The sequence below is a fragment of the Portunus trituberculatus genome, chromosome 41 (assembly GCF_017591435.1).
Source record: "Portunus trituberculatus isolate SZX2019 chromosome 41, ASM1759143v1, whole genome shotgun sequence".
Classification (NCBI taxonomy): domain Eukaryota; kingdom Metazoa; phylum Arthropoda; class Malacostraca; order Decapoda; family Portunidae; genus Portunus; species Portunus trituberculatus.
Window position 1 is genome coordinate 37136141 of NC_059295.1, and position 13837 is coordinate 37149977.

General features: G+C 37.8%; 2 protein-coding genes across 10 annotated transcripts in view; one reads left to right on the forward strand and one right to left on the reverse strand.

Moving 5' to 3' along the window:
- On the forward strand, positions 1–6094 carry LOC123517125 (protein chibby homolog 1-like). Of its 6 annotated transcripts, none has more exons than XM_045277047.1 (5): positions 1–262; positions 2947–2973; positions 4093–4333; positions 4478–4596; positions 5297–6094. In XM_045277047.1, exons 2-5 carry the CDS (start codon positions 2953–2955, stop codon positions 5360–5362), a joined length of 447 nt encoding a protein of 148 aa, XP_045132982.1. In that variant the 5' UTR covers positions 1–262; positions 2947–2952; the 3' UTR covers positions 5363–6094. The 6 variants fall into 6 exon arrangements, with proteins under 6 accessions (XP_045132982.1, XP_045132983.1, XP_045132986.1 ...); XM_045277051.1 differs by lacking the exon at positions 1–262 and adding an exon at positions 3488–3556 and having other exon boundaries at positions 2955–2973; XM_045277050.1 differs by lacking the exons at positions 1–262; positions 2947–2973 and adding exons at positions 3088–3159; positions 3488–3556.
- Positions 6089–13837, reverse strand: part of LOC123517123 (ubiquinone biosynthesis O-methyltransferase, mitochondrial-like) — a 9682-nt gene continuing 1933 nt past the window's right edge. For all 4 annotated transcript variants that reach the window (XM_045277042.1, XM_045277043.1, XM_045277040.1 and 1 more), the window contains 7 exons: positions 13730–13835; positions 11341–11568; positions 11017–11143; positions 7553–7662; positions 7276–7408; positions 6448–6607; positions 6089–6268 (listed from right to left, as the gene is read on the reverse strand). In XM_045277042.1, coding sequence (XP_045132977.1) covers positions 6144–6268; positions 6448–6607; positions 7276–7408; positions 7553–7662; positions 11017–11143; positions 11341–11568; positions 13730–13824 — 978 coding nt within the window. In that variant the 5' untranslated portion in view covers positions 13825–13835 and the 3' untranslated portion in view covers positions 6089–6143. The remainder of the gene's footprint in view (positions 6269–6447; positions 6608–7275; positions 7409–7552; positions 7663–11016; positions 11144–11340; positions 11569–13729; positions 13836–13837) is intronic.

Consider the following 13837-nt stretch of genomic DNA (forward strand, 5'->3'; position numbering starts at 1 on the left):
GCTTCTGTTTCGAGACGTGTACGCGTCTCATACAAGTCCAGCAGCGACAGACGCGTCTCCCCTGTCCCCTCCGGTCAGCGCGGCCACTGGCAGTTGGCTCTTGGCTGTTAACTGGGGAGGTGCCAGCATGTCGAAGTGGAAAGGTTCCTATGAATCTGGTCGCACTTACCACGCCGAGTGGGAAAAAGAATTTCCATGGGTAACAAAAGCAAAAGATGGCACTCAGCAGGCATGTATATAGCTGACGAGGAGACAGACGGTGGTAAATCTTTCGAGCGGTTAATTAATCAAAGGTTAAGATCATACCTCGAAAGCAACGAAATGCTGGGTCCCCAGCAATTCGGCTTTCGCAGTAATGCTTCAACCGAAGACGCCCTTAATAGTATTATCACATATTTAGGTGGAAACTCGTCCTATTATAAATCTGCACTAGTGACAAAAGACGTGAAAAAAGCTTTCGATACAGTCTGGCGCACAGGATTGAAATACAAAATTTGCAATAACTTCGATCTGCCCCCCCTAACCTAAAAAATCCTGTGCAGTTTCTTGGACGAGCGAGAAACTAGAATCAGACACCAGGGCGTCTTCTCCGCTTATTTCTCCCCCCAGGCCGGAGTCCCACAAGGCTCCGTACTCTCTCCTACCCTCTACAACATGTATACCGCCGACCTACCCCGTCCCACCCACAATGATTCCTTAACAATTCAATATGCAGACGATGTAACACAATTGGCGCGCGCCAGAACGTTAGATCGCCTTACTGACAAAATTCAAGAAGAGTTAACAACCACAAGCTTATGGGAGCTAGAATGGCGCATCCACTCCCATCCAGAAAAATCTAAGGTTACCTACTTTAACAACAAATCCAAACAGCCCCGCCAAATTTCACTTTATAAAAACTTTCCAAACCCTGTACCCATCCCAATAAGCAAAGTCAACACTGTCCTTGGCCTCACCATCGACAATCACCTTAGATTTCATATCCATATAAGTAAAAAAGTCGCCATTGCCTCAGGGGCCCTGAGCAACTTGGAACGTTTTCGCGACAGTACTTCTAAGCTGAAACTTCACCTTTATAAAGCTTTTATTCTTCCTCTAATAACATACTGCCCTCTTGCCTTGTCTCTCTCAGCCCCTTCCAATCTTCTAAAACTACAAAAGGTCCAGAACCGAGCAGTTCGTTTCGCACTTGGAACGAAGTGGTTCGATTTCGGACCTCTTCATCTCTTCATGAGGAGTCCAACATCCTACCACTAAACATCACACTCTACAACAGAATAAACAAACAACTAAACACGTTTCCAGACAGACACACAGACACATACAACTTCCTGAAAAACCTTCCCCGACCACACAGACGTCTACCCCACACCACCCTCCTTGACCCCACAGATGAACCTCCTGATCCTATCTACAGATAACGGACTCCTCTTCCCCTCTTTCATCATCCTCCATCTCACCTTTCTTTCACTCCCTCTTACTAACTAACTCCTACTCCTATCCATCCTCCCTATCACTTCTTCACTAACAAACCTTATTTTATTTTCTCTCCATCCATCCTCCTTTCACTTCCTTTCACACTCTCCCTCTCACTTATCTTTACTACTAACAGTACCACTCCAGGTGTCAGAGTGGCATCACCCACACCCCATCACATGCCCCTTCCTACGGAGTGGGCCCGCGTGCCAACGCCTAGTGGTGTTTTCATATTTTTGTCTTATGGCTTTGTATTCATCTTTTGTTTTATGCATTATTTTTCCGTCTCGCAGCCTAGGCTTTAAGGGGCACCGGACCACCTCCAAGGGTCGGGGACAGCATTACCGCTCCTCCCAGTGACGGCACGGCATGGGGCCCCCGGCCGTCTGCATGACGTTCCGGTAGTGGCACCCCTGTGTCTGTTACTGCGGGCAGCCAGTACTGATGGAAGGTACTGTGAACGCACAAAACGCGGAACATTTTCATCACCTCCACAGAGGTAGTTGGGAGCGGCCAATGCTGGGCGAATGACGAGAACAACCGCACCCCTCCCTCTGACGGCGCGGCAATGGGGCCCCCCGGCCGTCTACATGACGTTCCGGCAGCGGCACCCCCCCGCGTCTGTTATGGAGGGGCCAGTACTGATGGAAGGTACTGTGAACGCACAAAACGCGGGAACATTTTCATCACCTCCACAGAGGACGCGGAACTGTTCGGTCATCTCGCCGTCACGTCATCCACCCTCACAAACAAACCATCTCCATCCAATTGACATTTTAATCCTTTACTTATATCCATAGCAGGTTGATATCCCCAGAACAGGGTGATACTCCAGGACCGGACCACTCCCGGCGGACACCACCAAACACCAATATCCACTCATCACATGCATTTAATCACAAATAAAATATTCATAACCCCCCTCACCAACCTCGCTAATAAAGTTAAAACATATCCTACAACCCCAAATCACCAATTCTACTACTATCCGTGGTTCGGAACCCACGTAAAACTGTAGGTCCCTCCGCTATACGGAAGTACTTCTCACCCCATCCTCTCTATGTGTCATCCTTTCCCCTCCTACTATCACGTACTTCACTCTTCCTGCTTCACGGTGTTTGTTGTTTGCACTGAAAACGAGTGGGTTTGGCCGCCACTTCCGTGTGGGTGCGTCGCCCTCGTCCGTGGCATTGGCGGTCCTTTGCTCTTGCGTGCTCGGTAGTAATGCGCTCTGCTTGGCTCCCCCTGGTCTGGTGCCGGCCTCCCTTGCCGCGTCCATCTCTTCTATAAAGAACTTCTATAATAGACGTAACGCTCAGTAACCACAAAATTCCATCTTGCGCCTGGGTCAAGCCCCAGTGACTTTACCCTCTTACTGAAGCTCCCTTCTTATCACCCATCTATTCTTCTTCTGTCCCCACTTCCCCCTCCCCATCTTTCCTTTTCTGATTCTGTTCTGTTCTGACGGTGGCTTGGATGCTCTTCTTGACTAACCAAGTAAGTATATACTTTATTTCAACTAAAAGATTACGAAAACATGTTTAATCATTAGTTTGGTATTGAAAAAGTGAATCTGGTATTAAAAATGGAAGTATTTGGTATTAAGTCCCTGAGTAAATCTGGCAACCCTGGATCAGACCACATGGAGACTGCTCGAGGATCGGGGAGGATGGAAATGGAACTGTAGGTTGCGCGCTCGACCCCGCTACAACGAAGTCTTCTGAAGATTGTGTTGTTGTCTCTATATGGATTTTCTTTTTAGCACGATCCTTCTCCAATAGTTGCCTTCTCTGTTCTATGTACAACTTTCTTCTCGGCATTTTGGAAAATGATGTCAACAAAATGTTGAAGATGGACAGATCGTCTCCTAGGTGATAGGTGTAAACAAAACAAACTGGCTGACTATAGCATCGTTGTGGCCTGCACTGTCACAACTGTTTTAAACTATATTTATTTAATCATATGCTAGTGGAAATACAATCTTCCCATCGATCTCTTATCCGTCCCGTAGTGTTAAAGACGTGGAAGGCTGTCCAAAATCTACTCGGCCCTTGGTGATCATCTTATCTGATAAGTAAAGGTATCCATACTGTCATTCTTGTATTTCCCCTTCTAGAGATCCTTCTAGATTCCTGGCGCAAGCTTTTCATGACCAATGTATCCCCATTCAGATTACATAGCATTTGGCAAGCTTCAGTCTTATCCACATAGTGAAAGGCACTTCAAGGGTTTTATGGGCATAATCTTAGCCTAGGCATTTCGAAAATGACCATTTATTTGTGGGGGGTTCTTTTTTGTTGTTTTTGTGTTCTATACAAAGAAGAGACCAGCAGTGAAATTGATGAAGTGAATTAACTAAAGTTAACCAAATCTAACATCCTATGCCAAAGTTATCTCAATATAATCCCATTTACGTACTAAAATAGCTAATTATCATAACCTTTTAATGAAGGCAACCTTTTGAAATATAATGGACAGTGGTGACTGGTTGCCTGAAGCAGAGATATTTCTTCCCCTTTGAATTAGAAATTAGTTCTTTTGATATACTGCTCATCATATTATGTTTATTGCTAAGATACTATAATCAGTATTGTATATGAGTACTAATGTTTTCAGGGTGCTGAAATTTTGCATCTAAGCGATTGTTCAAGCATACCCAAGAGAGCAGTTATGCCAGTTAATTTCTTTGGTCGCAGCTTTTCACCTGGCAAGTCTCCTCCAAGAAGGTCCTCATCTTTATCAAGTTTGAGAAGAGAATCAGATAAATCAGGGCAAGATTTAGCTCGTGATTTTAGTAAGATTAGATTGAACATTTCTGGACAAAATGCTACTTTTGATGATGGAGAGTGGGTATCAGGTTAGTTTAATTATAATTAGTCATGAATGATTTGCTGAATTAATCTTAGGAAGATTGCCAGATACAGTACTTTACTTATGCTTATGGTGTTTCTGCATATAAGTAGTTCAGTGCATATTTTAAGGTAACTCATTTTTCCCATAGAGGGTGGATCAAGGGGACGTGTTAGCAACCGTGAGGTGGCTCAGCTCTGTCAGAAAAATCAATCCTTGTTAGAGGAAAACAATCTGCTAAAACTGAAGGTGGAACTTTTACTTGATATGGTAAGCCATCACAAAATATAAAAAGTCTTGATTCAATGCAGGATTGATTTTTCACATATGTAAGTTTTCTTTCACTTTTTATCAGTGAACAATATGGGTTAAGGACTTGTAATCAATCATAGGAAAAATTATCTATTTTACAGAACCCCTAATCTTTATGAGCTACACTGCTTGTGGAAAATATCCCCTAAGAGATGATAACAGTAGAAAAGTCTTAATGGCTTTTATCCCAAAGTTCTTCCCTTTGTTTTCCACTAGCCTTTGCCTCCTACCAGTACCTTTGATTTCAATCATGTACACTCTCTACAGTTTACTTTTTTTTTCACTCCATTATATTGGGGGTGGTTAAGCACCTTTTGTGTACTTCTTTTCGTTCATTCTACCATCATACACTTCACACTGTTTGCCCAGATGCCCTTACTGCATCCTTTTTACATGCTTCCCTTGCTTCTATCCACTGATTATGCTTCACTTATCTCAGATAACTCATTACCACAACACATGTGCTCAACTGCTGTGCCTTATTCCACATCTAAGTCTTCGAGTCACTCATAAATAGTGGTAGACAAATATAGTATGCTACTTCATCCATATTTACAGAAGTTAGATGACATAAATCTCCATGATTTTTTTTACACTAACAATTGATCTGTAAATATATTTAATGGTTACTTGAGATTTTTAAATTTTTGTATTTCAGTTGACTGAGAAGTCTGCAGATACTTTACTTAAGGACAAGGAGCTCAACCGATTAAAATCAAGATGATGTGGAAGGATGATCCTCACGACTTCAGTTTAGTGAATTTTATCAGAAGGTAGCTCTAGTCTTCCCTGGTCATGAGTAAGATCAATGATATGGCCACCTACTAAAGAGGATGGATAAGCCTATTGTTAGCACTGCAAACATAGTATATAATATTTCAACAATACAGTAAATAGATATGATTAATTGAAAGTGAATAGAGTCAAAAGCTTCTCATCACATCTGTTGATCTTTTCCTTTACACTGTCTTGATTCTCCCAGTGCTAAAATGTTGCATCTTCCTATCTTCTATCACCATTTTCTTAGTTACTACTTTCTGTATGCTAGATGCTATTCTATTCACCTTCCTGATGCAATATTTAATCCAGTACATCCTTCTCATCATTTTATTTGTAAACTTTATAACTATTTTTATTTCTGTTTTCCCCTTCCCATGACAAACTGTTTCAAAAGAATAGATCTCAAAAAAATAAATTGGTCTTTTCTTGTTGGTTCTCTAAGGATTTCCAAGTTACTCCTTTTACTTTGTCTTACACATTGTGGGATGCTAAGACAAACGTACAGGGCAGCTTTACTTACTGTCAGACTTCTTAATGTCCTTATTTTCAAGAACTGTATCAGTACACATAAATTACACTTTATTTCACTGACAATGATAATGGTGATTATATAAATGATGGTGTATTGCTGTACAGTGTTTTAATACAGTGAATTAAAGAAAATGCAAAAACTTGATAACAATGTATTATTTTACTTACATCAATTCTACAATGACTTTCCAAAACTACCCAGTGCTATGTTCTTTTATAGCATGTACTGCATAGTTTATTGATATGTTTGATTGCCAGAACCACTCATTGATCAAAGGATTGTATCTCATCCCATGAACAGTTCTGGTTACAAATCCATCTGAAAATTATATTAAAGAAATACTAAGTGGTATTGATAATTTGTAGAGCACTTGAAAACTAGTTTTTGTTTAACATCTTAATAATGACCAAACCTTATCGATTACCATTCATCTAAAAAAATTATATGAAGAATATAATTCCATATTTGTGTACTTAATATTTTTATGAGCAACTTACTTCTTTCAAGGAGAAAAAGGAGCTCCTGCTGAGGGATGAACTTGTTCCAGTCATGTGTTCCAGGAGGGAGGAGGTGTAGCATGTGCTCTGCAATGACAATGGCTCCCAGCCAAGAACATGTAGTTTTGTTGATAGTTGTTAAAAACAGTGATCCTCCTGGCTGCAAGGAAGTACATACCAACATCACTAATTTCAAAATTAATATCTTTAATTAAGTGTCTTCAAAGTATCTGAGGCATTGAGTAAATTTTCATTAGAATGATATAAGAAAATTAAGTTTCTACCAACCTCCCCTCCATTGTCTATCCTTTTAAACCAGTGGTTCTCAACCTTTTTGTCTCCATTGCCCCTTCATGAATTCTTAATAATTATGTGGCTCTCCTTCATTTATAAATCCTACCCCAACACTGCACAAACAATTATAATTTTGCACACATATATTCACATGTACACATGCATATATAACAGTATTGTGTAACAATTTTTTTAACCAATAAAAAAAAAAAATAAAATAAAAAAAAAAATCTGATGTCAGGACAGTTATGCCATTCTTTCATTCAGATCTCCAAAATTAATTAGAAATGTATAAATTGCAACAGTTCATCATGGCCCCCAGGTTGAGAACCACTGCTTTAAACATATATGTGTATTAAATGCTTACCATCATGACTTCCTAGAAATTCTCTCATCTGATATTCTGTACATCCCAATCATAACACATTATTATATTGCACACTTATAAAACAGAAACATCTAAAACCATAATTTGTGAAATAGTGATGCTAAGAATTTTCCATATGTCACTGAAGAGACAAACCTAGAACTTACTCTAATGGCATCAGCACATGTGCAAATGAATAATTCTGTATCATCCACATGTTCCAGGACTTCAGAGGCCACAACTGCATCATATTTGCAATCAATTTCCTGTATATGTTGTTCTATTGTTCCATGTATGTATCTGGAATTACATGAAGAAATGCTGAAAAAAGTATATTATGCAAATGCTTTATCTGATATAGGCTCCATAATGAACAAATTTTAAATTGGGTTTTCAGATAAATATATACTTGTAAATGAAGTCCTCTATGTAGTAATGGCTTACTCAACATTCTGCTTTACTCTGGAATCCTGATCTGCATGTAACCTAGCTACAGTTGTGCTCTCATGGGCTGCATCCAAACCTGTCACTGTTGCTCCCAACCTTGCAAGAGGCTGAAAACAAAAACATAAATCATTTACAAACTCACACAAATGATTCACAAATGATACATACACATACATTTATATTCTTGATTTTAAGGAAAAGTTAAATATAAATAATTTACAAACTCACACAAATGATTAACAAATGATACATACACATACATTAATATTCTTGATTTTAAGGAAAAGTTAAATAAAAATAGTTATAGAGACAGGACAATATGAGCTCAGCCCCCCTCCCATATCTTAACTAGAAAAATACACACACATACACACACACATGAGATGTGGCTTGGAAAAGATGGAAAAAGAGCAGGAATATACTAAATAAGGAGAATTATAGAGTGGCGAGAAATGAGTATGTGAGGGTAAGGAGGGAGGAAGAAAGAAAATTTGAAAAAGATATTGTAGACAAGAGTAAGGAACATCCAAAATTGTTTTACAGGTTCATAAATGGTAAACTTAAAAAAGAGAGAGTCCATTGAAAGATTAAAAGGAGAGCAAGGGATAGTAGATGATCCTAAGAATATAGCAGAATTGCTAAATAATAGGTTTCAGCAAATATTTACTAAAGAAACAATGTTTGTAAAGCCTCAGAATGTACAAGGAAATGTGCACATGGATGACATTAAGATACCTAAAAGGGAGTTATATAAGGTGTTGGAGGAACTTAAAGATGATAAAGCGATGGGACCAGATGAAGTTTCAGGAAAATTATTGAAGGAGTGTAGGTTTCAGCAAGTATTTACTAAAGAAACAATGTTTGTAAAGCCTCAGAATGTACAAGGAAATGTGCACATGGATGACATTAAAATAAAAGGGAGTTATATAAGGTGTTGGAGGAACTTAAAGATGATAAAGCGATGGGACCAGATGAAGTTTCAGGAAAATTATTAGAGTGAAGAGAAGAATTGATTGATCCATTATATGATATTATAAGGTGCTCATTAGAAACAGGGGAAGTACCAGTAGAGTGGAAAAGAGCTGAAGTGGTGCCCATTTATAAGGGAGGCAGTAAGGAAGAGCCTCTTAACTATAGACCTGTGTCTCTAACAAGTGTGGTCGGTAAGATTTGTGAGAGGGTGATAAAGAAATATTGGATACGGTTCCTGGAGGATCATAAGTTATTATCGGATCATCAATTTGGCTTTAGGAAAGGGAGGTCATGTGTAACAAATCTACTGAGCTTTTATTCAAGAGTGGTTGACAAAATACAAGAGAGAGAGGATGGATGGACTGTGTATATTTGGATTTAAAGAAAGCTTTTGACAAGGTACCTCACATGAGACTGCTATGGAAATTAGAGATTTATGGAGGACTGAAAGGAAAAGTGTTAAAGTGGATGGAAAACTACTTGAGATGGAGGGAGATGAGAACGGTAATAAGGGATGCAAAGTCGGACTGGTTGGTGGTGGAGAGTGGAGTCCCACAAGGCTCAGTGCTGGCACCAATACTTTTCCTTGTATATATTAATGACATGCCAGAGGAGTAAACAGTTATATTAATTTGTTTGCGGATGATGCGAAGTTGTGTAGGTGTGTGAAGAGTGAAGAAGATTGTGAAATTTTACAGGCAGATCTGGATAAGATTTGGGAGTGGAGCAAGAGGTGGCAAATGGAATTTAATCTGAGCAAAAGTCATGTGATGGAGATGGGGAAGAGTGGAAGACGGCCAAGAGGGTCATATAAGATGGGTGAAGAAGTAGTGTTGAAAAAGGTGGAAAAGGAAAAGGATTTGGGAGTGATAATACAAGACCATGGGCAGTTTGAGGCTCATATTGATAAGATGTTTGGAGAAACGTATAATTTGATAAAAATATTGGATTAGCCTTCCATTATATGGATAAAGATATGATGAAGAAATTAATTAGTACGGTAATTAGACCAAGATTGGAATATGCTGGAGTGGTTTGGTCCCCTTATAAAAAGAAGCATATAAGGAAGTTGGAGAGATTGCAGAGAATGGCAACAAAAATGGTTCCGGAATTGGCAGAAATGACCTATGAGGAGAGATTAAAAGAAATTAATTTGCTTACCTTGGAACAAAGAAGAGAAAGAGGAGATTTAATACAGGTTTATAAACTGTTGAACGGACTGGATGAAGTGGATAATGAGCAAATGATGTTGAGAGAGGAAAACTTAAATAGAACTACGAGATCGCATAGTAAAAAGATAGCCAAGGGAATATGCTTGAAGGATGTGAAGAAATATAGTTTCCCACAAAGGCGTGTGGAGGTGTGGAATGGTTTGAGTGAGGAGGTGGTGTCAGCGAGGAGTGTGCACAGTTTTAAAGGAAAGTTGGATGTGTGTAGATATGGAGACGGGACCACACGAGTATGATACCCAGGCCCTGTAAAATTACAACTAGGTGAATACACACACACACACACACACACACACACACACACACACACACACACACACACACACACACACACAAAGTTATACCGTGACATTTCTTATCAATTAATTTTTAGAACAAATAATGTAAGATCCTAAATTGACAATAGCCTAATCATTAACATATAGTGTTTCTATAAGACAGATGAAGTTCTTTCCTGTAAGATATCTTGCTATTGGAAGAAAGATTTTTAAAGATGAATGCATCATGAAACATCACAAAAGTAGCATTGGCAGCAGTTGCAGGACAGTGGGATGGGTCTATCATAGTGCAATTGTTCAACATGAATTGACTAGTCTGCTTCTGGACTGTGATGAAGGGAGACCCAGAATGCTCATGCTGTCTAGTTATTGAAGATTTGAACTTTTCCTTTATGAACATGTCAGTCTAGCTCTAGTATATGAATGGCCATTTGAATGAAATTAGTGTTGTATCAAAATTGATGGCATGACAGGAGACAAAATTTTAGTAAAATAAATATATAAATAATAGTAATAAATAAAAAAAAAAAAAAATAGTAGTAGTAGTAGTAGTAGTAGTAGTAGTAGTAGTAGTAGTAGTAGTAGTAGTAGTAGTAGTAGTAGTAGTAGTAATAATAATAATAATAATAATAATAATAATAATAATAATAATAATAATAATAATAATATGTAATAACAACAATAAAAATATTCATAATAATAATAATAATAATGATAATAATAAATAATGAAAAAGGAAATTTTAGCATCACTTGTGGTAAAACTGAGCAAACTAACTAAAATAAAATAAACAAATAAGATAGATTCAAATAGATTGAAATAAGGGATAAAATTCAATACAATTTTATATCAGTTTCAAACAAAATAAACAAGATACATACTTTTTCATCAACTGTACCTATGTACTAGCTTTTCCATAATACCTTAATTTCATTAAGTATGGAAAAAAAAAAAAAAAAAAAAACCTTACATACAAGCTTACCTCACACAGAATTCCTCCGCCACAACCAACGTCAAGTATCTTAAGTCCTGTAAGTGGTCTGGTTCCACTAGTATGCTCTTGTCTGGTCATCTGGCTATTTATCAAGCCTTCTCGAACAAGTGGTACTCTGAAATTGTAAACATTATACACAAGTAAATAACTAAACAGGAAAATAAGCCACTAGTTTGATATACATATGAGATGATTTGCTATGAAATCTTGAGATCTGAGGATTGTTATCACTGTATGTATGTAATGGCCTAATATTCATAACTTAAATAAATCAAATTGATCACATAAAGTAACATGGTATAACCAACTTGCCTTAACTTGTTAAGAGAATGTAGAGGTTTACAATCCCCAAGTGGATCCCACCAAGAATCAGCCATTGAGCGAAATTTAGCAACCTCTTCCTCAATATAAGTCGTTCTACCATCTTTATCATGTCCACTATCATTAGAATGTACATTTTTGTCACTGCTACTGGATATTCTTGGCTCTTGTATAGGTATGGATACTTCATTATCTTGTGGTTGATCTTTCGATCTAGTGCTGTAAAGAGAGAGAGAGAGAGAGAGAGAGAGAGAGAGAGAGAGAGAGAGAGAGAGAGAGAGAGAGAGAGAGAGAGAGAGAGAGAGAGAGAGAGAGAGAGAGAGAGAGAGAATAATCCAAGTTATGCTACAAATAATCAAATATAACATCACAAAAGGATAATAGTTATATGTGTTAAAATTCAGTAACTGTATTTAAAAAGGCTTTCATAATGATTCATATACAGGCAACCCCCGCTTAACGAAGGTTCACACAACAAAATTTTTCTACAACAAAGGTTTCATTTTACTACCATCTGCTCGTTAAACAAACACCAAACTCTCTTTAACAAAATTTTATCCAGGTATTTTTTTCCAAGTTTGAAAGCCCCGCCGTATCACGCAAGCCGACAGGCTTTTGAACACACCAGCGCCTCTCTTGGACAACACGCGCACCACTCACTCCCTCTAGTTCAAAACAATAACAGCGTCAGCAGCAGCTCGTCTTCCCTCGCTCAACTTTCCACCAAAACGCCCTGCAATGTCGCCTAGCGTTGACCAGGAAATCTCTTACTCTCGAAGTGAAGCTGGATATTATTCACAGACACGAGAGAGGCGAGAAAACTAATAGCACTGCTCGCCACCATCTTGACTCCATCTACTGTCTCTACTATTTTCAAGTTAGCAGACTCTATTAAGAAGTCTGGTGAGACCGTATCTTCCTTGCAAGCTAAAAGACCCACCTGAACTCGTGACTTTGCAATGGATAAAATGGAAAGCCTTGTGGAAATGTGGTACATAAGTTTTGTAAGTGATACAATGATGTGCCCTTTATTTACATTCCACAGGTTGCCGGTTAGTGTCTTTCTCGTTTCACTCTCCCTCCCTTCATAAATCTAAGATCAACATTATAAAGTTATATACATACATACATTAGTGTACATTATAATGACATATTAAATTGCTTAAATGTTTAACTTCATAATTTTTACTTTCATTAAACCTTTCACTGTAATATGATGCATTCTCACTTTGTTTACTCTCAATGGAAGTTCAAGTCAGGGGTTAAACTTGTTATAATCGATTCGCTTAACGAAGTTTCGCTTAACGAAGGGTTTTTAAGAACGTAACCCCTTTGTTAAGTGGGGTTTGCCTGTACTTTTATCCCAAATCCTTGGTCCCAGACACTTCAGATTTCAAAACTTCAAATTTTGGAAGAGATTTTTAATAATACTTTTTTTTTTTTTTTTTTTTTTTTTAACAAGTCATGATGGATACTAAAATCATTATTTTTCCAAGTAAAACTTAGTGAAGAAGACAGCAATATGACAGTGGAAAGAAAGCCATGGTGGGCACCTGTGGGCTTTCTTTTCCTTTTCTTTCTCTTCTAGCCTTTGATATTTAATTTTGTTCAGGGGATAAGGAAAAGAAGGAAAGGGAGATGGTGCCCATAACACAAGAGGGATTATTAAATCCTTTGAATTTGGTGGACTAAATAAAGAAGTTGGAAGTGCATGAGTATTACATATACTACCACTTTCCACAAGCAGACACAGCAGGCTGCCTCAGGAATGCACTCCTGTATTGCACAAATTCATAACCATTAAAATCAATTATATCCTTAAGGTATATATTAATAGGCTTGAGCAGGCAATTCATGAAAATCATTAGATGTTATACATGCTTCCCTTTGTTTTGTTTTCAAACTTGACTGACAGAATCCAAATCATACATTTCTTATGGTAAAAGAAAAATGTATTTCTACAAACTACATTACAATGATGATATCTGAGATATCAGACTATAACAAAAAGCATTATGCTTATGATCAGATCAATTTATTGTTATTGTGGCAGAAGCTGATTGCTGTATCACCACCATACCATTAAGTGAAAAGCTATTCACAATACCATTTCTAATGTATCGGCTTCTAACTCGGAGTTCATTCTTAGATTTACATTTATGGAAACAAATTATGATACAATGAAACTCAAAATTATGGTAACCATTCCTGTTAAGTTTTAAACTTAGGCTTCAGCATGTAGAGAACACGTACCTAAAAAATTCTGGTTTTATATTTTTCACATAAAAGATTGTGAATCTGTATAATATACATTGCCCGTAAAATATATTTTGTGACAACAATAATATATAAATATAATGAAAAGTAGAAAAAAACTTACCAAAATAAGTCAAATTTCCTCATGCTTAGAGCATTTGGTGCAAGCATCCTCTGTAAACCTTTCCACATGCTTGATCCAGGCAGTGTTCGAAGCATAGTCACTATATCT

Coding starts and splice junctions, on each gene's coding strand:
- LOC123517125 (XM_045277047.1), top strand. CDS start 2,953: ATGCTCTTCTTGACTAACCAA. Junction 2,974..4,092: donor TGCTCTTCTTGACTAACCAA/GTAAGTATATAC, acceptor TAATGTTTTCAG/GGTGCTGAAATTTTGCATCT. Junction 4,597..5,296: donor TGGAACTTTTACTTGATATG/GTAAGCCATCAC, acceptor TTTGTATTTCAG/TTGACTGAGAAGTCTGCAGA.